The 24817-nt window shown below is 43.6% G+C and overlaps 1 protein-coding gene across 1 annotated transcript in view; it reads right to left on the bottom strand.

The window, feature by feature from the left end:
• C8B (complement C8 beta chain) overlaps positions 1 to 24817 on the bottom strand; it is a 56384-nt gene that overhangs the window by 8831 nt on the left and 22736 nt on the right. Inside the window, exons 7-9 of the mRNA XM_004465496.5 lie at positions 22610 to 22850; positions 20514 to 20642; positions 17041 to 17204 (exon numbers count right to left, since the gene is read on the bottom strand). Coding sequence (XP_004465553.2) covers positions 17041 to 17204; positions 20514 to 20642; positions 22610 to 22850 — 534 coding nt within the window. The remainder of the gene's footprint in view (positions 1 to 17040; positions 17205 to 20513; positions 20643 to 22609; positions 22851 to 24817) is intronic.

Raw genomic sequence — 24817 nt, 5'->3', positions numbered from 1 at the left:
TCAGCTGTAGACTATGAGGCTCTCTAGGCTTTGCCTCTCTCCACAAGGTCAGCTATAGACTATCAGGCAAATGGCTTTGTCTCTCTCCCTGGGGTTTCTGCCACGTCTAAGGAGCCATGTCTATTCCTCTGTGTTCTTCTCCTGGCTCAGGTCATCTCTTCCCGGGGCTTGCTTCTCTTTCCTCTGTGTTCTTACTTCCCAGGGCTCCAGCTCAAGACTCTAGCATCAAACACCAATTCAAAACTCCAACATCAAAATCTTCAACTCTTTTCCTTTGCCATGTCTTTTATCTGTGAGTTTCTACCCACCAAGGGGCAGGGACTCAACACTCTACTGATGTGGCCCAATCAAAGACCTAATCATAATTTAATCATGCTGAGATGCAGACCATTTTACGAACAGAATCCAGTATCTATTTTTGGAATTCATAATTATATCAAACTGCTAGGATAACCTACATTCAAATGTTTAAAAAAAAATAAATGATAGATAGATACAGACAGATTAGATAGATGGGAGAGAGTGGGAGGTAGGGAATGGGAATAGGAGAAGGAGAGAGGAATAGAATGATACAGAAAATGTGGCAAAGTGTTAAAATTTGTAGATCTGGATATGGGGGCATGTTGGAGATCTCTATATGAGTTTTGTATTATTTTTGCAACTGTTCTGTAAGTTTGAAATTACTTCAAAATTAAGTTTGAGAAAAAGAGTCAATGGATTGGTGAAAAGGAGGATGGAAGGCCCAATTAGTGCAATGGCAGCAAGTGTGGAGAAGAGGGTGGCTATAAGATATATTGTAGCAGCAGATGGTCACTCAGTGGACAGAGTGATGGTGGAGAGGGAGATGCCATAGATGCATGTGGTGGTATTTGTAGGGGAGGAAAAAACAGAAGGCCAAGTTCAAAGGGTTCAGCTCCTCTTGGCTCCAGTTTCAGCTCCAGGGCCACATTCCTCTCCAGATTTTGGTCTTGATCTTGCCTAATCCAGCCCTGGAGAATTTAGGGTCTGCCTAAATGCAGGCAATCAAGCCTAATAGAAGCCTCCAGCAGGAGGAAAATTGCTTCCACTTCATAATGCATCTGACCTTTGCTCTAGTGGGCAAAGCAAGGCCCCTTGGTGGTCCCATTGTCTCACTGTTTTGTGGTCAATGAATTGATCCAGAGGCTGTTTGCAGAGCCATTCAGCCGTGCAGGTCACGTGTGTAGGGAAGCGGGAAGGCAGGAAAAGGGTGGGGGCTTGCTTTATACTAATGAAAAGCTCTGCTTTCCCTCCTGGAGCAATTTAAGGCTGCTTTTAACCTCCAAGGCATTTTCTTACTGGTACTCTCTATGCTCAAGGAGAAAGTAAGTCAGTTGCAAAACTGAACTAAACCTTCCACATATACTGGCCACTTCTTTCTCAAAGGGTAGCAAGTATTAACCCCGTTTTCTGATGATGTTAAGAAACATGGTCGAGGTCACAATTTATAAATGGGTTTGCCAGAATTCTAACCCAAAGTTTGTATTTTTTCCTACAGTTCATGATGATAATTGATAAAAATTGGTTGATGATTCTCATGTTTAAAACTGCCACTCCAGGTTTCTCTAAATTTTGCAGACAAAATTTGCCTGGGAACTTAGCAGCAACTCCTCAGGACTCTAGAGCTCCCTTTTAAACTCAAGTTAATATAGTACATTTGTGGGTCCTTGATTTATGGTCCCTTTTTTTCCTTTCTTTTTCTCTCTTTCTTCCTCTCTCCCTCCTTTATTCCCTCTTTTTCTTCCCCACCCTTCCCCCAAACACACACAATCCTCACTGCTGACATCAATCATCATCAAATCCTTAGCACACCTGCCCTTGTGAAAATTTCATTTCTCTATCACATTGTGCAAAGAGAGGGTATGTGCTGCCCATGTGGGCACTAACTGTTAAACTCCATGCAGTTTTCCATAGCAGACCCTGGCAACAGTCATTCTTCATAACACGTAATTATTGCTATAGCTAGCATTGATTAGGTGCTGAGCTAAATACTTTACACCCATTATCTAATTTAATCCTCACAACAATTTTAGGAGTTGGGTAGTCTTCTGAATCCCCATTTTACAGATGAAAAGCCGAGGCACAGAAAGGTAAATAGAATGCCCAGAGTCACACAACCAGTAAGTGCAGAAAAGGATTTAAACTGTAACATTTTGGTCTTTTTTCTTTTAATATATTACTTTTGATAGGTAGATGAAAGATATTTATACCAAATCAGTGGCATTAGATAAGTGTAGTTTTACGTCCCCAATTTTTAACATCTTATTAGGAACATTTTCCCACGCTGTTTAATATTCTTCGATAAAATTATTTTTCATGGCTTCATAGTATCCCACTGTGTGGCTGTACCACCACTTATTCAACTCTTCCCCTGTCACTGATCCTATTGGTTGTTTCCTTTTCTTTTTTCTCTTTTGCTACTACTAATAACAGAAAACAAGGCATGTCTTTGTACATGCCTTAGTGATGTTTTCATTTACTTAGTTAGTTGATTCTTTTGCTTGGGGTCCTTGAATCGAAAGCTATAAACATTTTGAATATTTTTGATATATAGTGTTAAATTATTTTCCTAAAGGGTTGTACAGATTTATACTTCCATCCCATTTTACAAAAGTGCCCATCTCATCCCTCTAAATGAATCAAATATTATAGATTTTTTTAAATCATTGTCAGCTTGATAGGTAAAAAATAATATAACACTGGTATTTTAATTTTCATCTCTCATTCCCAAAGAGGTTAAAAACTTTGCATGCAGTTTCTTCTGAAGGTTTTCTATACAGTTCCTTTGAAATACGTCTTTTTTTATAAATTGAATCATTCCTAACACATTAGGGATTCAATTGTGGCAAAGCTATTTTGATGGTTTGTTGTTTCCCTTTTGACTATACTCATGCTCTCTTTCTTTGAAATTAAGAATTTCTTTTTTGCTGGTGAGTTCTACTAATCCAAGCCAAGCATTGTCTTACCAGGCAATACTACCACAATACCTATATTTTAAACCGTCTCTTGGTCAGAGTAATTTTCTTTTAGAAAAATCCTGGAGCCAATTACTCCAAATGATATCAAATATTTGTTTACCAAATATTTCAGCTTCTGTGCTCTCCAGGTATACAGTAAAGCAGTCCCTGCTCCCTTAAAAGCTATTTGACTTGTTTGGACCAGTGAAATGTAAGCAGAAGGAAAGTGTGTCACCACAGCTGTAATGACCTTGGAAGCATATGACCAGAAAAAGCCTCTGTCACCTGGAACCCTGAGCAAAGTTCCCTTGCTAATATACTTTGGACATGTGTGACTGAGAAATAAACTTTTATTATACTAAACCACTGAGATTTGGGGATTGTTTCACTATAGCATTAATATGGCCTGTACGTGTATGTGTGTGTATTCAACTTACTAATTCTGTATTCAAACTTGCCTAGGCTTCTAAAAGCCAATTAAGTGATACAGACTCTACAAGCTCTGTGTATTCAGGAAGGATGTCGACTGTAGGTATATTCAAGTTTACATTCAGAAAGGATGTGGGTGGTATGTTTATTCAATTTTACCTGGTGTCCAAAAAACCCTAGACTGAAACCTGATCTAACAAAGAAAGTTCTTTTCATGCCCAAAGCACCGCTTGACTCCCGCTCCCAAATTCTCTGCATAAAAGGGATCTGGAAATCCTGCTAGGGGCTCGGTCTTTGGACAGAAGTCCGCTGGGCTTGGCCGGACATAATAAAATTCCTTCTCAGAAGAGTTTCGTGTCCTGGTCTTCAATACCAGCATCATGGAATCTTCTTGACTGCCACTACATAACTGGGATCTTGTCCGGATTGCTGCAAAGGCCAGAGATGGCAACATTTGGTTGCAACTCTTGGATGCCTCCAAGGAAGCCGGTAGGGCCCAGGTGAACCCTGGCCAAGTCGCCTCAGAACCCCTTTAGTCCAGAAAGAGGTTGTGGACTCTGCCAGAGCTCTCCCAGAAGAAACCAGAGGCACTGGAGGGTTTGAAGAAGACCCTGAGAACAAAGCAGAGAAGCTCCACATGCCAGATGGGTAAGACCCCTAGGGGCATAGTGTAGGGAAAACCTGATGCTGACGGTCAGAAGGGGGAGTCTGATCACCTCCCAGGAAGACCCTAGTACTCCTGAGAAGAAGGAAGGAAGCCGTCTTCTCTAGGTCTGAGAAAGGAAGGGAAGGGGGTGGTTGTGTGTGTGTGACTCTGGAGACCAAGTGAGACACAGAGGAACACTTCTATAGGGCAAGTGCAGAGTCCCTTGTTCCATGGCAACCTCATCTGGTCAAGGGCAACCTGGAGGCCTCCCTGCAAAGGGACCCTCTTCTGAGTCAGGGGTTTATACTGACCCACTAAGGCTAAGAGGTGCCATAAGTCCCCATGAGAGGAGCGGCCAGAGACGGATGAAACAAAAGGCTGAGTGAGGGTTATGCAGTGCTGACGCAGGATGGAAACATGGGGAACACATAAAGTAGGACCCCGTTAGGTTGTATGCTGAAAAACTTTCCCCAGGCATTCCATGGAGATGTATACGGCATATATTCCAGCCATGGAAGCTTAGAATGTTTTGTGAATTAGAATGGCCGACTTTCAGCATGGGCTGGCCCCAGGAGAGCACCTTTAACCCCTGGATCATCCGTAAAGTCTACAACGTGGTAACTGGAAAACTAGGGCACTCTGACCAGTTCCCATACATCTATATCTGGCAGGACACTGTGAGCCAAAGACTGCCCTGGTTAAGGAAATGTATCAGGATTTGCCTGATACAAAAGCCCAGAAGTGCTGTCCAGGGAACCAGGTCAAACAAGTGTCTTGCAAAGGGTCCAGAGAAAGTGAGCTCGGAATCTGGTCCCAACCCCCATTCTGAAGGAGCTAGACAAAAATGACCTCCCACCACCTTATGTGGTTTCTTCTACCATGCCAGTACCGAGGAGGGGGGATGAGTCGCCTCCCCCAAGCAGCACAGCCTCATCACCCCCACAACTGCCTTCCCCAAGCAGAGCAGCCTCATTGCCCTCACAGCTCCCTTCCCCAAGCAGTGCAGCCTCTTCACCCCTGCAGACACCATCTCCGCCAATCACAGCCCCGGCAGCATAGTGCCATACCCCCAGTCACAAGTGCCAACAGTCAGTCAGGAAGGATCCCCTGAAAGACGGCAACTCAGACCACGGGGAGCTCCGGAGACAGGTGGAACAGGGAGAAGGGCTGCCCTACAGTTACCTTTCCATGAAGCCCGAGCTCCAATTTATTACAATGCTGATGGTCAGGTGCAAGGAGGAAACTGAACATTTGTGTATCAACCCTTCACTACCACCGACCTCTTTAACTTGAAAAGTCATACCCCATCATAATTAGAGAAGCCTTAGGCCATGATAGATCTCTTCCAGTCCATCATACAAACCCACAAACTCACCTAGGCTGACTGCAAACAACTCATCATAACCTTACTCAGCTTTGAGGATAGAATGCAAGTCACACAGGAGCCCTAGCCTGGCTCAAAGAGTACCCTCTTGTGGGAACCCTGGACAGTGACCAATATGCCTGCATGCAGTTCCCAGATGAGGACCCCCAATGGGATCCCAATGATGCACCTGGGCTCAACTGACTAGAAATCTTCCACAGGGCCTTAGTCGAAGGGTTCAAAGCTGGAGGCCAAAAGGCAGTAAATGTGGCTAAAACTGCTCAGGTCTTGCAGACTTGAAAGTCTTGCCCAGTTCCACAAGCGACTGTGCTAAGTGTCTTGTGTATACACACCTTTCAACCCAGACACTCCCAAAAGCCAAACAATGGTCAATGCAGCAGTTGTTGCCCATTCACAGGCTGACATCCGAAGAAAGCTACAGAAGTTAGATGGGTTCACTGGTATGGACATTTCCCAGCTCATGGAGATAGCCACCAAGCTTTACATCAACCATGATGTAGAAACCAAGAGAGAGGAAAACAGGAAAATGAGAAAGAAAGCAGACCTCGTAACAGCAATAATTGAAGAAAGCAGGCCCGTGTCAAGGAATGTGAACTGGGACACCCCTGCCCCAAGGAGGAACCACCCACCCCTAGGATGAAATCAGTGTGCATACTGCAAGGAGGAAGGGCACTGGAAGCAAGAGTGCCCCAACAAACCACTTAACCCCATCACCTCCAAGAAGGTGGCCAAAACATTAGCCAGGAGAGCAAACGGGGTGCTGCAAACTAAATCCTGGGTTCGCAGAAATTCGAAAGGAAAACATGCAAATCAGCTCCTCAGACTTGTGGGAATAGAGGGCTCTGATGAGGATTATTAGGACAGACCGGGCTCCAATTTTCTCAGCCCCACAGAGCCTATGGTTGGAGGCTAAATTGGGGGCTGCACCATACATATGATGGTCAACACTGGGGCTCACCACTCCATGATGACCAGGTCAGTTGGGCCATTATCAAAAAGAGAAGCCACTATCATAGGGACAACTGGTAAAAGCACCCAGCGACCCTTGCTCCAAGCCAGAACCTGTAACATTGGGGGTAAAGAAGTCACTCACGAGTTTCTATAACTCCCAGAATGCTCAGCCCCCTCCTGGGTCAGGACCTGCTGTCTAAACTATAAACTCAGATTACCTTTAGTGCCGAGGGCCAATCCATGCTAACACTCTGACCACCAAAGCCTCCAATGGTGGTGTTAACCCTCGCTCTGCAGGAAGAATGGAGACTGTTCTGCCTCACCAAAGCTGGCCAGTCTATGGCCACACAACTCCCCTTTGAAGATGTACCCGAAGTGCGGACAGAAGGCAACCCAATGGGGATGGTGCACTCCATTCCCCCAATTGCTGAAATAAAGCCCACAGCCAGCCCCATAAGCATAAAACAATATCTTGTTTCATGTGAAGTGTAAGAAAGAATCTGGCTACATATTCAGAGACTGCTGAATGAAGACATACTGAAGAGGTGCCAGTCCCCATGGAATACTCCACTCTTTTCAGTTAAAAAGGCCAGTGGGGACTACCACCCAGTCCAGGACTTGTGAGCGGTCAAATCAGCGGTAGTGACCCTACATCCAACAGTCCCCAGCCCTTTCATTCTCCTCAGCTTGATGGTCTCATCAGCAGCCTACTTTTCATGCCTGGCTCTCAAAGACACCTTCTTCTGCATTTAAATAGCACCCCAAAGTCAAACCCATCTTTGTCTTTACATGGGATGATTAAGCTCCAGTGAAAAGCAGCAACTCACCTGGACATGGTTCCCTCTAGGATTCAGAAATGCACCCACTATTTTTGGACAAGCCCTGGCCAGTGATCGTAAGTTCTTTAAACCTAAAAGCCAGAGAAGCAGACTTGACTCAAGCGATAGAGCATCCGCCTACCATATGGGAGGTCCACGGTTCAAACCCAGGACCTCCTTGACCTGTGTGGACTAGCCCACGTGTAGTGCTGAAGCGTGCAAGGAGTGCCCTGCCACGCAGGGGTGCCCCCGTGTAGAGAAGCCCCACGTGCAAGGAGTGCGCCCTATAAGGAGAGCCGCCCAGCACGAAAGAAAGTCCAGCCTGCCCAGGAGTGGCACTGTACACACGAAGAGCTGATGCAGCAAGATGACACAACAAAAAAAGAGACAGATTCCCAGGCTGCTGACAAGAATAGAAGTGGACACACAGCGAATGGACATAGAGAGCAGACAACTGGGGGGGGGGGGGGGGAGGGAGGGAGAGAATTAATTAATTAATTAATTTAAAAAAAAACACAAAAAGCCTAAAAGCCATAATTGTTTCCTCCTCCAATATGTGGATGACCTCATCCTCGGAAGTCCCACCTACCAAGACTGTGCTAGCAGAACCCATGCCCTCTTAGAATATCTGCAAAAAAAGGGTTATTGGGTGTCTAAAATGAAAGCCCAAATCTTCCTACCTCAAGTCAAGAATCTAAGTTATAAAATAGCACAGGGCGAAAGTGGACTTGGCCTAATGGATAGGGCATCCGCCTACCACATGGGAGGTCCACGATTCAAACCCCGGGCCCACTTGACCCTTATGGAGCTGGCCCATGCACAGTGCTGATGCATGCAAGGAGTGCCGTGCCACTCAGGGGTGTTCCCTATGTAGGGGAGCCCCATGTGCAAGGAGTACGCCCCGTAAGGAGAGTTGCCCAGTGCGAAGAAAGTGCAGCCTGCCCAGGAATGGTGCCGCACACACGGAGAGCTGACACAAGATGATGCAACAAAAAGAAACACAGATTCCCGGTGCTGCTGATAAGGATAGAAGCAGTCACAGAAGAACACACAGTGAATGGCACAGAGAGCAGACAATGGGGGGTGGGGGTGGGGAATAAATAAAAAATAAAATAAAATGAAATAGCACAGGGGCTCCATGAATTCGGACCTGAAAGAAAAGAAGCAATCTGCAGCCTCCCAGAGCCCAGCACTCGCTGAAAGTTGTAAGAACTCTGCAGAGCAGCTGCATTCTGCCACATTTGGATCCCCAGTTTTGGAGTCCTCATGCACCCTTTGTTTGAAGTCACAAAAGGGGAAGATCATAATCCCCTGCTCTGGGAGAGCCCACAGAAAAATACTTTCACTGCTCTCAAGCAGGCCCTAATGGAAGCACCAAGCCTCAGGCTAGATCTCAGTAAACCATTCTACCTCTATATTCTACCTCTATATTCATAATCACCAGGGCATTGCAGCAGGAGTACTCACTCAGTACCTGGGTTCCGGGGAAAGACCTGTAACCTATGGTAGCAGTTTGATATGGTTATGAATTTCAAAAATAGATCTTGGAATATATTTGTAATCTGGTCTGTACCTGAGCATGGTTAAGTTATGATTAGGGCTTTGATTGGGCCACATCATTAGGGCATGGCATGGCAAAGGACAGAGTGGGGGCTTTTAATGTTGGAGTTTGATGCTGAAGCTAGAGCCCCAAGGAAAGAGATAGAGATTTTTGCCTGAGAGTCTACAGCTGACCTTGTGGAGAAAACAGAGGAAATGAGCACAGAGGAACCCAGGATGCCTGAACCCTCGCATATGTTGGCAGCCATCTTGCTCCAACACGTGAAAATAGACTTTGGTGAGGAAAGTGAATTATGCTTTATAGCCTCGTAGCTGTAAGCTTCTACCCCAAATAAATAACCTTTATAAAAACCAATCAATTACTGGTATTTTGCATCGGTACCCCTTTGGCTGACTAATACACCTATCTATCCAAACAACTGGGTACTGTAGCCCAGGGATAACCCTCGTGCCTACAAGCTATAGCTGCTGCAGCAATGCTAACACTAGAAGCCATAAAATTAACTCTTGGGCAACCTCTGATTGTTCAGGTTCTGCACACAGTAGTTACAATCTTAGAGGCCAGAGGAACACACTGGCTTACTAACAGCTGCTTGGTTAAATATCAAACCCTATTATGTGAAAATCCATCCATTCAACCGGAACTTGTAAAAACTCTGAATCCTGCTACTCTCCTGTCTGTTGAGCAGGGAGCTCCAACCCATGACTGCCTTGGGACATTGCAAGAAGTGTATTCTAATAGGCTGAACTTCCAAGACCAGCCACTACCAAATCCTGACATGGAGTTCTTCACGGATGGGAGTAGCTTCATTCAGGGCAGTTACCGGTGAGTGGGATATGCTATAGTGACCTCAGAAACCACAGGAGAAGTCCAGTGTCTCCCAAATAATACCTTAGTGCAAAAAGCCAAACTCATTGCACTCACCCAAGCCCTGTAACTTGCAGCTGGAGCCAAGGTTAACATCTGCACAGACTCCAAATATGCCTGCCTTACCCTCCATGCTCATGGAGCTTTATGTAAACAAAAGGGACTCATTAACTTGGGAGGTGAGGGCATTAAATATGGCACACAGAATCTGGAGCTACTAGAAGCAGTTTAGGAGCCCACCAATGTGGCCGTAATGCACTGCAAGGGACACCAGGTAGGCCACAGCCCCATCGCTCAAGGAAATCGGAGGGCAGATGCTGAAGCATAAAGAGCATCACGGGAAGGATCCTTATCTGAGGACCTGGTCTTTGCCCTCATTCCCCAACCTCTTAATTATCAGAAACTCCAGTATACTCAGCCTGCGCTCATCCTCCAGCCTCTGAATCACCAAGAGCTGCAATATACTCAAGCCAAGAGAGAATGGATACTCTCTGAGAGCGGACACAAGGAGAGGATGGGTGGTGGACATTGCCTAATCACAGAATAGCTGTGCCTCAACTATTAACCACAACTGTAGTACAGGATTACCACAAAAACACACACTTGGGAAAAACCCATCTTAAAGAAGAGTTAGAAAGAATCTTCTACATCCAAAGTCTAGCTGTTATCACTATGCCGTGTGCCAACAGTACGTGACATGTACAAAAAATACTCCTCACCAAGGACCCATGGGAGCCCCAGGAATTCAGCAAATCAGCAACATGCCTCTCGAAGATCTAGTAGTTGATTTCACCAAAATGCCATGATCCAGAGGCTACAAACACCTTCTAGTCCTCATTTGCACCTCTTGTGGCTGGATGGAAGCCTTCCCCACTCAAACCAAAAAGGTTGAAGTGGCCAAAGTTCTGTTCAGGGAAATCATCCCTCAGTATGTGCTACCCCTCTCAATTGGCTCCGACAATGGACCCACCTTCATTTTTGAGATCACTCAAAAGATTGCCAAAGCACTGTACATCCAATGGAAACTGCACCGCTTACCGTACTCAAAGCTCAGGGAAAGTAGAGTGAATGAACCATACAACAAAGACTTATATTGCCAAAATTTGCCAAGAAACTGGACTAACGTGGGCGCAAGTGCTCCTGAGTGCCCTCCTCCAAGTTTGAGCCAGCCCAAGCCGAAAGCATGGCCTTACCCCTGATGAAATCCTCTTTGGGAGCCCCCCCCCCCAATCCAAAACAGAGAAAGAGGAAACTTATCAATAACTCAGCAAATGACCAGCATAAGAAAAACCCTATTGGATCCAAGAAAGGGCCCCTATTAACTTAAGCAGCTACGTACACCTGTACCGACAAGGAGATGTAGTCTGGGTCAAAGACTGGAAATCAACCCCACTAACCACTCAATGGCAAGGACCCTCTCTTGTCATTTTATCCACCCCACTGCAGTTAAAGTAGCTGAAATCACCCCGTGGATACAACATAGCCACATCAAACGAGCTGCCCCAGAGTCCTGGACCTGTATTCCAGACACCCACAACTCAACCAAACTCATCTTGTGAAAGAACAAAACACCAAGTCCTGCTCCAGTCACACCCCGGAAGCTGACTGGTCCATGCACGGCCAAAGGATGAGGATGGAACACCAAGCTCTGTTCCAATCACACCCCAGAAGCTGATTGGTCTACACACAGCCAAAGAATAGAATCCAATTTAATACCAGTTACAATGTCCCTTCAGTTATTTTCCCTAATTCTAGTCCTAACCCTACCTTTGTTCCAGGGGTATGCCACAGAGTGTGAGCCATGTATCCAAGAAGTGCGAATGGGGGCCCATGTCAGTACTACATTAATAAATCATAGCCATTACACCTGCAAGGGCCATAAAACCACCTGCCAGTTTCAGGGAATCTCCTATAGTGTCTGTAATGTATCTGGTCAAATAACCTGCTTTGACCCCAAGCCCCCAGCGGTCTCCCATCAATGGGAAATAAGAGCATTTAATCAAGACAGGGAGCTCCTTAACTCCACCCCAGTCACTAGCTGGAACCAAAGAGTGTCACTCCTATTTGATGCATGTCAGGTCATAGACTTCAGGATACCATGGAACATCGGCTGTGGAGGGCTCGGCTGGGAGCAGGACTGTACTTATAACGACAAGTATTTATACACTCCAGAAATTAAAAGTGCAGCCTGGGGTGGGGGTGGGGGCTACTGGTGCAAAAACATAGGTGCATACTACTGCCCCTGCTGGTCCTGTGTCACCTAGGCCACATGGGACACAAACACAACTGGACAAACAGCCATCCCCACCAAAGGAATGGCCCCAACTAACTGTCAACTCGGTCAATGTAACCCCTTAAACCTCACCATCCTAAACCCTGAATCCTGGCAGACCCAGGGAGTCCAAATGGGCCTCTGCATTGACAGTAAAGCAATAGACCCAAGAATCTACATCTGGGTCGGGTATCAGGAACACCCACTCACAAGTAAAGCCCACTCTGCGTTCCGCCTCTTCTATGAAGAGGTGAAAAAATCCTTTTCTATTCTGCAGGTAGCAAAAAACCTCTTCATAAACCTAGTTCAAGTAGTAGGGGCAGCCTTAAATATCTTCTCATGCTATGTATGCAGAGGTACTAATATGGGAGACCAATGGCCCTGGGAGACTAAAGAATACAACCACAGCCAACCTCATAATGAGACTGGCCTCCCAGTAGTCCCCCAGGATGGGATGTGGCCCTTGCAAACTTCTGTCATTGGGAGATATTGTGCTTCAAGGGTATGCCTAAACTCCTCTATATCTGTTCAGAAACCTAACATGTACAGGGGGAAAGTTCCAAAATCATACCACCACACAACCAAACCCTGGGGAACATGGAATGAATCTGACCTCATTCTCATAAATTATATTTTCCCCAAATTAATCACAGTGTGGACCTCCACTGCAAAAAGCCCTTTTACTGCCCTAAATGGTCTGTATGGGATTTGTGGGAAAGTCACATTCTGAGAACTCTCCTAAAATTGGCATGGCATTTGTATTCTCAGTACAATAAAACTCTCCTTCTTCATTCCCTTAGCAGAAGAGAAAAAGCTGAGCAAACCAGTACATCAAAGCATAAGAGAAAGAAAGGCTGATGCTACCTGGGTAGAAAATGAATGGCCTCCCGAGCATATAGTCTAGTGCTATGGGCCAACAACTTGGGCAGAAGATGGTATGTGGGGTTACTGAACCCCTATCTATATGCTAAACTGAATCATCTGCTTATAAGCCATGGTAGAAATAATAACTAATGACACCGCCCATGCTCTAACCTTACTAGCCCAACCGCAAACCAAATTCAGAAATGATATCTCTCAAAACTGTCTCACCTTAGACTATCTCCTGGCAGCTGAGGGGGGAGTTTGCAGAAAGTTCAATCTCTCTAATTGATGCCTTGAACTAGACAGCACTGGAAAGGTTATCAATGAAATTACAAACAAAATGGTAAAAACTGCCCATGTTCCAATGCAAACCTGGAATGGATGGAATTTAAATAATCCTTGGAAACTGGCGGTCGATAGCAGAAAATTTCAAACTTCTAGTGGGAATAATTGCCTTCCTTGTAGGAGGATGCACCACACTCCCTTGCCTCCTCCCTTTCATCATAAACAGGATATGTGTCCTGATAAATAGTATGGCAAAAACACAAACAGCTGCCCAACTCATGGCTCTATATACATACCAGTCAGTCCAGAAAGACTCAGACAGTAGTGATGCCAAAGCTTAACAAACTTAAGCATGCATCAAAGGGGGGAATAAAAAGGCCTGTACATGTATGTGTGTGTATTCAACTTATCTAATTCTGTATTCAAACTTGCCTAGGCTTCTAAAAGTCATTTAAGTGATACAGACTCTATAGGTTCTGTGAATTCAGGAAGGATGTAAACTGTATGTGTATTTGAGCTCATATTCAGAAAGAATGTGGGCAGTATGTTTATTCAAGCTTACCTGGTGTCCAAAAAAACCCTAGACTGAAACCTGCTCTAATAAAGAAAGTTCTTTTCACACCAAAAGCACCACTTGACCCCTGCTCCCAAATTCTCTGCATAAAAGGGATCTGGAAATCCTGCTGGGGGCTTGGTCTTTGGACAAAAGTCCACTGGGCCCAGCTGGACATAATAAAATTACTTCTCAGAAGAGTTTCTCATACTGGTTTTCAATACTGAATCTTCTCGACTGCCACTTACAGCATAACCTAGACTATCCTGGTCTCTATGTGTGCACAATTCGTCATTGTCTTCTTTGCTTCTTTTTGCCATTGGTATTGGCAATACCAATATTCCATATGACGAGTTTCTGGCCTGGGTCACAGACCCCAACCTAGCTATTCTGACTAATACAGAAATGCATGTGTTATAGCACATCAGGTAAATATGAATTTCAAACAAATGATGAGTAATTTTTTTTAGTTTAAGTATGCCTCATGCAATATATGCAAGATAAACAATTACTCATTGTTGATCAAAAATTCAAAATTAACTGAGCATCCTGTATTTTTATTTCCTAAATCTGCCAACCCTATTTGTGATTCCTTCAATATCTCAAAATTTCTCTTAGAATTCTTTACCCATTAAGGACTACTGCACTGGGTCCTCAAGCCATTGTGGTTGTCACCCCATTCTCTTCAGGCCTTTAGTGTCGCAAAGAATCCTAAGATCAATTTCACTTTTATTTCTATAGGATATGTTTGTTCCTAAAAGTAAAAAAAAAAAAAAAAAAAAATGTCACTAGGATGTGTTTCAGCATTGTTTTGTTTTCACTAATGTTGGCTGGTTGTCAATGAGCTGTTCATTTTGCATTATATCCACTCAGGGAAGTTTCTCTTATTATGTGCTTGATTAATATGTCTTCACATTTAATTTTGTCTCTTTCTCAGGAAAAACTCCCCATGTTTCAGATTTCCACTTCCATACTCTATCATATTTCTTTTATGTCATTGTTTTAATCTCTTTGTCTTTTGCTTCTGCATTATAAGAACATTTTTATAGCACCTTCCACATCACTGACTCAATTTTCTGCAGTGTCAATTCTGTTCTTTATAGTTTCCAATGTTAGTTTTAATTCTGGTATTGTGCTTTTGGTTTCCTATATTCAGCCACTTCTCTTTTCAACTGATTATTGTCTAAACATCTCAGCTTCTATTTTTATTTCACTAATTCTTCATTTTCTTGAATTTTACTATAGTCACAAAGAAAATGCATTCTAAAATTTCCTTCTATTTTTCTGTTTTTTAGACATATTCTTTTCTTCTTCATCTTGAATATAATTACATCTTTTGTGTTAAAAAATCTCTTTATATGTCCATTGCTTTCTCTAAATTCTTCCTTGAACAAAGAACCATCTCTCTATATCTAAAGTTTGTCAATAAAGAAAGTGAATAGACTCTTCTCTGGTCCTCCCTTTCTGCCTATCTGGCTTCTATAGAAATCTTGTTTTAGATCTTAATCTTGGAGTTTGATTTATTACACAAGCCTTGGTCAACTTAAGTCTAGGAACTATTTATCCAGTGGGCTCTGCTGGCCTGAAAAGCAATCGCCACCCCCAGCTACCTGATAAGCTGACTCTGCAGGGAAAAATTATTCCTAGATAATGTGTATCATCTGCAGTTTTTCTTGACCAGAAAAAGTTCATGAAAGACGAGGATGCCCAGAATGTAGTTTTCAACTCAACTTAGGGAGGTTCAGAAGAAGTGTATGAAAACCTTCAACTCCCTCTCCTACAACCCTCCTGTAACCCTCCATGATTCTCCAATCTATTTCCCATTTCAGCCCACCCAACCTTTCATAGCACTGCACTGAAATGGGTATGGCACTTTCCACTGTATCATGATGGGAGTTCACATGCTTTTAATAAAGTATTATACCTCCAAGGTTATTTGCAAGACTTGATTGAGGTGCTTAGCAAACTAACCAGGCCAAGCTTGCTCTCTCTCATTCTGTCATTCTCTCTCTCTCTCTCTCACACACACACACACAATCCAAACACACCCCACATACATCATACATCACATCATATGCTTGGCATTTAACATTCTCAGTGCCTCTGCTGGCATATCCAACCTATCTGAGTAACCAGGACAATTCCTTGGTTCTTAGGATTCAGGTAAGATGTCTCAGTAAAAAATAAAAGACCAGAAACCCCAAGCTCCTGTTCTCTCCCATGTCCATATGTGCTGCCAAGCAATGGCACTATGGCATCAGCCAATCCCAGATTTCTCTGGAGCTCTTTGTAACCCATGGTTGATTTTATCCCTCTACATGCTTGCCAGCAATTTTTTCCCATGTGCAACTCCTGAATAAGGAGCAGATGAGAGGATCTGAATGGCATCTTTCTTGTTCTGTGGAACCTATGATTTGGCAAATGCACTGTGGGAAATAGTCAGGGTTGGGAACTGCAGAGCTTCCATCAAAGCTCCAGCCTCTCAGCTCTGCTCTCTGACTGCAAGGGGAAATAACTAGCCATCAATAACTGTACAGACAGTGGCAGAGAAGAGGGTGGTGTAAAGTGTGACATGGACACCATGCTGAAGTTCCCACAGGCAAAGACCCACCATTGCTGATATGTATGACAGTCTGGTCTAACAGAAGTCTTTTTAGTTTAAGTTTGTAAAGTATCTCTTGTTTGGGTGACAGGTGGTTGGGATCATTATTTTTTTATTCACTAAAACCCAGGAGAATCTGGAGGGGAGGGAAAAGGTCAAAGTCTCAGGTCTGGACCTAATAAAAACCACAGATGGATACAACCCCACTGACCTTTGACTTTCATCAGCTATAAAATGGATATAAGAACAGTTCATTTGCAGAATTGTTGTCAGGATTAGATGAAATAACATTTCTAAAGTCCCTGGAAGAGTATCATGAATATAGAAGGTGCTCAAAACACATTTGCACATATTGTGATGTATTTCCCTGTCTTGTAAGAGTGTCATACATCTATCTTCTTTTTCAACATAGACTGTATTTTCCATCCTTGTATCTTCCTGTGTTTTCCTCCAGTACCTTAATTCTTATTGTGTAGCAGTAACTTAGCAAATAAGTTGGTTGAATGAATGAATGTTTGAATGAATGAATAACTAAAAGAGTGGCTCCCTGATGAAGTGGAAAGAATACTAATTTAAGAAGACTAGACTTGGAAGCGAATGGGAAATTTCCTTTACCAACTGGGGCCTCATGTGTGAGGGAGTCAGGGGTCCCTAGATGGTGTTGGGCTGTGAATCTAATCTGTGCACTCCAGATAAATTTTCCACTGTAGTGTATGTTCCTCAAGATAAGCATCTAGGTCTTACTGACTTCTGTATCCTCTACCCTGACACATAATAGGCCTTCAGAAGCTGTTTTGTGAAGAGGAAGAGATGGGTAGAGCAGCTGCTTGTACCTTCACTTTGATGATGTCCGGGTTGTACTGCACTGCGTCTCCCCATTCCTGCGTCAATTCTGCTGTTGGTAGATCCTGGTATGCCAGGGAAGTGATGTGTTCACTTGTCCCTCCTCGTACAAGAACCACCAAATCCTCCACCATGGTTTTTCTCTTTTTTCTTTCTGGAATGGACATGGAGAACTGGCATGTTACTGGAGGATCCACTATAGCATCTTGCAATTTACTGCAACCCTACCAACAATGTTAGCATTAATATCCACTGAGCTTGGTCCTGAAAACTTGGGTGGACAAGACCCATCCCTGACCTCAGGGAAAATCATGGTCCCAGAGGCAAAAGGGAGGCTCACCTAATCACATATAATTTGAGTTAGGGGAAGGGTATGGATGGTGTGGCAGTTTGATATTATTTATGAATTCCAAAAAGATAGACTCACTCAGTGAATGGATGTTTATTTTGAGCATCTGTAAGTGCCAGTCACTGAGTGAGTCTATTTGAGATAGATAGTTGGCCGGATGGCTAGATGGCTACATCAATAGGTAGGTAGGTAGGCAGGTAGGTAGGTAGGTAGGTAGATAGATAGATAGATAGATAGATAGATAGATAGATAGATAGATAGATAGATAGATAGATAGATAGATGATGAGTGGGTGGATGGATGGATGATAGTTGATAGAAGATGCTAGATTAATTGATCGATAAATGGATGATAGGCTATAATATTTTGTAATCTTCATAAATGATTAAAGTAACACCTGGGATTGTTATGTCACTTACCCAGGCCTATACTTTTTTTTTTTAAGATTTTATTTATTTCTCCCCTCCCCCCACTCCATTCCCCCCATTGTCTGCTCTCTGTCCATTCGCTGTGTATTCTTCTGTGTCTGCTTGTATTTTCATTAGGCAACTCTGGGAACCGATCCTGGGACCTTCCAGAGTGGGAGAGAGGCAATTACTCTCTTGTGCTACCTCATCTTCCTGTTCTGCTACCACTTCTTATTTTTTCTCCTCTGTGTCTCTTGTTGCATCATCATGCTGTGCCAGTTCTCCACATCGGACAGCACTCCTGCGCAGGGTGGCTTTCCCATGCTGGGCAGGAGTGCCCCCTGCATGGAGTGCATTCCAGCATGGGCTGGCACTCTGTGTGGGCCAGCTTGCCTTCACCAGGAGGCCCTGGGTATCGAAACCTGGACCTCCTATATGGTAGACAGGAACCCAATTGGTTGAGCCACATCCATTTCCCAGCCTACATTTTAAGCCAAATTTAAACAAGGTCTACCTGTTTTCAAATCCACTGTTTCTTATTCAAGTGGCTTGCACCTCATCAAACTGCTTCCTGGAGGTTGAGTATGGAGAGCCCTAGTAACTGAAAACTCAGTTCATTCCCTTCAGTCCAGGTCCTTGGCACACATTTGCTGTCCTTTTCTAACCTTGTGGTCTTGGATAAATCATTTACATGGGGTGAGATTTCTTTTTATCCTCATCTACAGTTGATCATCTGTATGTAAAGGTAAACTGTACAGTGATAACTAATAGTTAATGATCATTTACTATACGATTTTCACTTTACAGATAGGAATCTGAGGCACAAGAGATGAATAAAATATATCCAGACTGCCCTACCCAAGCTCTAAACCACATCATTTCTTTGTGTGAGATGACAAAGGTGGGAAAATGTGAAGAGCTTGGGCTGGGTTTGAAATAGATACTCACAATCCAGTGGCTTCTATATAATCATTAGAGCTATCCCGAAAGCCCTCAGTCATATCAGTGAGTTATGCTCATTGTAATTTGTCTCTGAGCCAAGTGCCGTTTTAAAGAGCTGGTATAAAGTGGCTACTCAGCTCTGATCACAAAACAAATAAGTCTCAAATATTGCTGGTAGGAGGGAAGAAAGCAGTTTAGCTATATCTGGTCAAGTAGAAAATCTACATACTCTATAACCCCACAATTCTGCTCCTAGGTATATTACCCGGAGAAACAGTTGTACATATATAGCAAGACTTTGTTAGAATGTTCATAGATAACAGCATTGATCATAATTGCTTAAAGAAGGAAATAACCCAAATATCCTTCAAAGTAGAGTGGACAAATAAATAATGTAATCATATAATAAAGTAGAAAAACCTCACAAACATGATGTGAGAGACATAAAAAGGAGTGAAAAGATTACATTCCATCCATATCAAGTTCAAAAACAGGCAACATTAAACCATATGGGTTAATGATACGTATAGGTGGTAAAGCTACACAAAGAAAGGAAGGAAATGTTCAGTGCAAAAGTTGGGATAGTGGCTATTTCAAAAAGTGTGGGAGAAGTTGTGGTTGGCAGTATTTTCTGGGACTACTTTTAGGTCTCCTTTAAACAGTACCTATGTGCTATGCACTCCTCTCTATGTATGACATAGCTCTCAACCCAGCTCCACCAAAATAAACAAATAAGCAACATCAACAATTAGTCAGGGGCAAGCACAGGAGATTGTTCTAGACCAGCAATTAATTTTTGGTGTTTATTTGGTTTTGTTTCAGCTGTGGGGATCTTTCTTCAAGTATAATCTTAGGCCCAAGCCTCCTATGTAGAGCAGATAAATTTGGAGCTGTTTGGGATATAGAAGGGGTCAGAGGGTGGGAGCTCTCCTGCTCAACTTGCTTTTATAGGTTCCAGGTTCCCTGCCCTCAGACCCCTGGCCCCCTTCCCCTGACTCCAGCTTCAACAGCCACCTCGGATCTGGTTTCTCCTGTCCTTTGGGCTCTGCTACGTTATTTGTGGATTTTCCAGCTCTTCTAGTCTCCATATCGCTCACTTTTTTTTTTTAAGATTTAAAAAAAAATTTCTCTCCTCTTGCCCCCCCCCCCGCCCCCACCCCCATTGTGTGCTCTCTGTGTCCATCCCCTGTGTGTTCTTCTGTGACTGCTTCTATCCTTATCAGCCGCACTGGGATCTGTGTTTCTTTTTTGTTGTCATCTTGTTGTGTCATTATCTCAGATAAGAAGTAGCCTACTCTCCACTTTATTTACTTCCTCTGCCTCCTGACTACCCCAGAAGTTGATCTCTAATCAGGCCAACTCCCAGCCCCCAGAGCAGATTTCCATGGTTTGATTTTTTTCCCCTGCCTAACACCAATCTTGATACTTTACTCTTTAAGTTGCAGTTCAAATACTCCCTCCTCCTCCAGGAAGTCTGCCCTGAAGGCTGTGTTAGGGGCTTATTATGCCTTGCCCTTGCTTCTCCAGTTATCTGCCTATCTCATGCAAGCACCATGAGGATAGGAATTCAATCTGATTCATTTCTGAATGTCTACCACATAGGAGGAGCTTAATAAATTTTTATTAAATGAATTATTATTTGAATTGACAGTTGAATTGAAATGCCTTGGAATACCCTGTGTTTGGCTTAAAAGAAGACAGGGACAGGGAAGTGCTAGGAAAATAAATATTGTAAACATAGAAATCACATCCCTCTGCCACTTACCTTCTATTTCCCTCAGAATAGCTTGGCACATACCAGTTGACACACCCAGCTTGACGTAGATCTCTTCAATGGCAGCACCAATTTTAAAACCAGTTTTTGCACAGGACTGGATATGGTTAAGAGTGTAATCTGAAAGGAGCAAAGAAAGAGATCCATAACCCAAAAGGTAATGAACCCTGTCCCATTGATTCTAGAAACTTAACCCTTCCTGGATGTCACGTAGCTCCACAGGGACTGGAGTTCAAATAAATGGGTTGTCAGCTGTACTATTACAGGCAGCTACTGGCACAAGGTAGAAACCTCATATGAGATCTGCATCAGCCTTCCCTTTTCGTCCCACCCTAAATTTTGAGAGTTTGCTGCCCTTCAAATAGGGGACATGCCCAAAGTTGTTTTCTATAAATCTGATTACTCTTTGTCTCTAAGGACAGATCATCCAGTGAGTATAGAGGCTGCGGCAATCTGTTTCCCTCCCTGATTCACCCCCCTTTAATCTTTATGGAGTGTGAAGAGCTAGTTAGTTGATCAATTGAGGCAACGCACATGAAGTGCCTGGTCCAGGGTCTGGCAAAGAGGTGGGGTTTAATACATAACTGATTTCCCTTATTGCCTTTTCATTTTTGGCTCATCTCCTACTTCTTCCCTCCCTAATTCTCCCCATGGCATACTCCTCTCCTGGTCTCCCTGGAATCTCAGCTGTGATTTGTAGAGCCCTTTGAGGCCTGTGCAGGGAGAAGAGAGAAACATTGACTACTGTATTGTCTAGCAATGCTGGTGTAGATCAGTTTTTCCCAAAGCATATTTCTTGAAATACATATGCCATGAGATAGATATTAGCAAGTATTACCAAAAGAGAGCTTCTGGGGTCAAAAAATTGTGACAAATGCTGGCACAAAAAGATGAAGTGGTTATTTTACTGCAGGATGTTCTGTGAAACTCCAAGAGTGGGATATGTCATACAGCATTTTTCCAACTTATTTGACCCTTGAGCCCTTTTCGTGGGAAGCAGCTTGAGGGACTATGAAAAGTACATTGGAAAACAATGATAGAGAAGGTATCCCTGATCCTGGCAGAGCTGAGGCCACGCTGACATAAATTTACATTTACACACCATGTGTCCTCTTGCAGGTATGCTGCTTATAATCAGGCCCTAGCTCTGACTCTGTGAACTGTGTGATCCAGGACAGTTCACTTAACCCTTCAAATGCCATGTTGTTGTGAAGGAACCTGAATCAGAGAGCAGGATCCACAACTTAGAGCAGTAGTTGATCACAACTGGAAAGTCCTGGGTGGAAATTATTTGATTTTACTCTTAGCAATTATCACTATGTTTTCTGTCTGGAGACTGGATTGCAGGTAGGAAGGGAACTTGGATAGTAGTTAGGGGGCTACTGTAATAATCTGGGGCCTGCTACTAGTGTGGACTAGTGTGGACTAGCAGGATCAGCATCACCTCAAAGCTTGTTAGAAATGCAGAATCTCAGGTGTCACCTCAAACCTACTGAGTCAGAATCTATCCTTAACAAGATTTTCAGGTAATTCATATGCACATTAAAGTTTGAGAAACACTAACTTTGGGAGAGTCTAAGGCAGTAGCAGTAAAGATGGAGAGAAAATAGGATTTGGAGGTAGAATTGATGGGACTTATTAAGAGATTGGAAGAAAAGAAAAATAATATTGACCCCTACTTACTTGAGCCACTGGTTGGATGATGGAACCATTTCTGAAATGTAGATGACTATGGAAAAGCAAAATGCTCTTTGGGGTATGCTACGTTTGTGATTAGATGTTTCGGTTAAAATGGAGATATCAAGGAGGCAGTTGTACATTAGCTCTCAGATGCAGGGAAGAGATCAAGGATGTGTATATAAATTGGGAACTACTGCTTGTGGAAAGTAATTAAAACCATGAGATTGATAAGATCTTCTAAGAGAAGGAAAAATCTGCAAATAAGAGTGTGAAGATGTAGGTAGGGAGTAGAAGGAAAACTTGGACAACCTATAACTCTTCCTCTACCAACTAATGTCAGGCTCTATCCATCAACTCAGAGTTCATGTGTGTCCCAACAGGAAGCCACAGTCCCTGGGGCAGTGTACCTGCTCTCTCCATGGCCTCTTTGTTCATAATGAGTGTGTATTCATAAATGCCCCCGAGCACGGCCTCTGTGATGTAATGGGTCCCAAAATCGCGGAAGAGATCTCTGTACTCCCCGTAGCTGTACTCCAGGGGCAGCTGCTTGACTCTCTGAAGGAACTCGTAATGGAGCATGAGGCCTCTGGGTTTCAGCTTGTAATGTGCTACTTCAAGGTCAGAGCGCGCTCGCAGAAATGTGCTTTTCTAAATGAAATACCAACACGGGAAAACCAGACCTTTAAAATTAGGAATCTGGAACGAGAAGATGAACTTTACAAATACCATCCAATGTTCTTGGCCTAGGGTCATCACTCTTATGATTCCTTTAGGATACTTAAGGGAAGGTGGCCGCTTTGACAAGCTTTCATTTCTCATAAATATTCCAATGTCCTTTTCAGCTTGGAAGAGCTTGCCCTTAACTCACCTCCATAAGTGAATAAAGAATGAGAAGGGTAACTGGAAACAGTCAAAGCAGAGAGCAACAGAAACACATGAGGTTGCCCTTATGTGGTAGCATCTATAAGAGCTGCTTGTACAGAATTTGCTAATCTGCAAAAGCAAACTCTTTGCTTATGCTTTTTTTGTTGTTGTTGCTCTTGATGCTTTTAGGAGGTTCTGGGGAATGAACCTGAGAAGCAGATGCTCTACCACTGAGCAATACCCGCTTCCCTGCTTATGCCTTTTAAACTCTCTACTCAAGAAAGAGTAAAAGTGGTGCTTTCCAAAGACTCAAAATTATAGTGTAAGGCAGGAGCTAACAAGCCACAGCCTACACACCAAATCTGGTGCCTATTGTAAAGTTTTATTGGAATGCAGCCATGTGTCCATTCTTCTACAGATTGTCTAAGGCTGCTTTCAAACTGCAATGTCAGAGTTGAGTAGTTGCCACAGGGACCCTATCACTCTGCAAAGTCCAAAACATCTACTGCCTTACCCTTTACAAAAAAGGTTTGGTGACCCCTGGTGTATGGGATAGACTGAGAGGTGGTAACTGATGCAGCACAACCATACAGAAGCTACTGCTACAACTGGAAATGAGAGGCTCCCACATCAGGGTAGAGGCAGAGGCAAAGGGGAAAGGGTGGGAATATCTGTGAGGAACATTTGGCCCCAATCATAAGACTTTCAGCCAGTTGGACCTATCCCTTGGCTGGTAGCCAGTATGGGAATGCCAGTTCTGTTGTGACAATACCACAGGATACTTGCTTTGTTTCCTGCCTTGCTTTCATCCCATTCTAGTCCAGTCCCAATGAGCTTGACTCTCTTCCTTCTCCCTACTCTCTTACCCAAACAGTAAATGAGTTCTCCCTTCACTAGTTTTCTGAATATTTCAGGCCTCATCTCTTCTTTGCTTGGCTTATTACAAACACTTCCCCACTGATTTCCCCTCTTTCTCTAACCTGCCTTCAGTGCTCCTATCAGAGCCAACTTCCTAAAACTCTCATAGTTTTATGATAATGCCCTTCTGGGTTTAAACAAAACCCTTGGACCTTTCTACACATACCTCTTCTATCACTTTTACCAAACCTGTGGTTGGTACTAAGGATGGTGTATACTCAGGGGACTTGAATCTCTGGACTGCCCATGTGCCAGCTAGACCCTGAGCCTCAGCAGAGTTGCAACTCCTACTCTCTGGTTTGTTGGACTTACCCAGGTCAGCTAACAGGGAGGTGAAGATGGTCAACCACCACACCAGGGAATCAAGAGTGCCTACAACTGCAAACAGGAGAATCATACCCATCAACCATGTGGGATCTAAGCCCCCTCTCCATATAGAGGTGGAGTGGACATCACTATCCCAGAGTCCACAGAATGGAGGAATAAAATATGGATTAGAGTGGACTTGCTGATATTCTACTATAAAACTATTGTGACTAGTAATAGAAGAAATTGTAGCATTGATATGGAGAAAGTGGCCACAGTAGTTGCTGAGGGCAGGGAGAGAGAAGAGATATGATTTGGGGACATTTTTGGAACTTGGAGTTGTCCTAAATGATATTGCTGGACTTTATATATCCTGCCATAACCCATTGAATGTATTGGAGGAGAGTGTGAACTACAGGGTAAACTATTATCCATGTGGTGCAGCAGTGCTTCAAAATGTGTTTGCCAAGTACACTGAGTGTGCCACAATGATGGGGGAGGCTGTTGGTGTGGGAGGAGTGGGGGGG

This window comes from Dasypus novemcinctus, chromosome 9 (assembly GCF_030445035.2).
Source record: "Dasypus novemcinctus isolate mDasNov1 chromosome 9, mDasNov1.1.hap2, whole genome shotgun sequence".
In the NCBI taxonomy this organism is placed as follows: domain Eukaryota; kingdom Metazoa; phylum Chordata; class Mammalia; order Cingulata; family Dasypodidae; genus Dasypus; species Dasypus novemcinctus.
The sequence above is the reverse complement of the archived record's forward strand: the minus strand, read 5'-3'. Positions and strand labels throughout refer to the sequence as shown.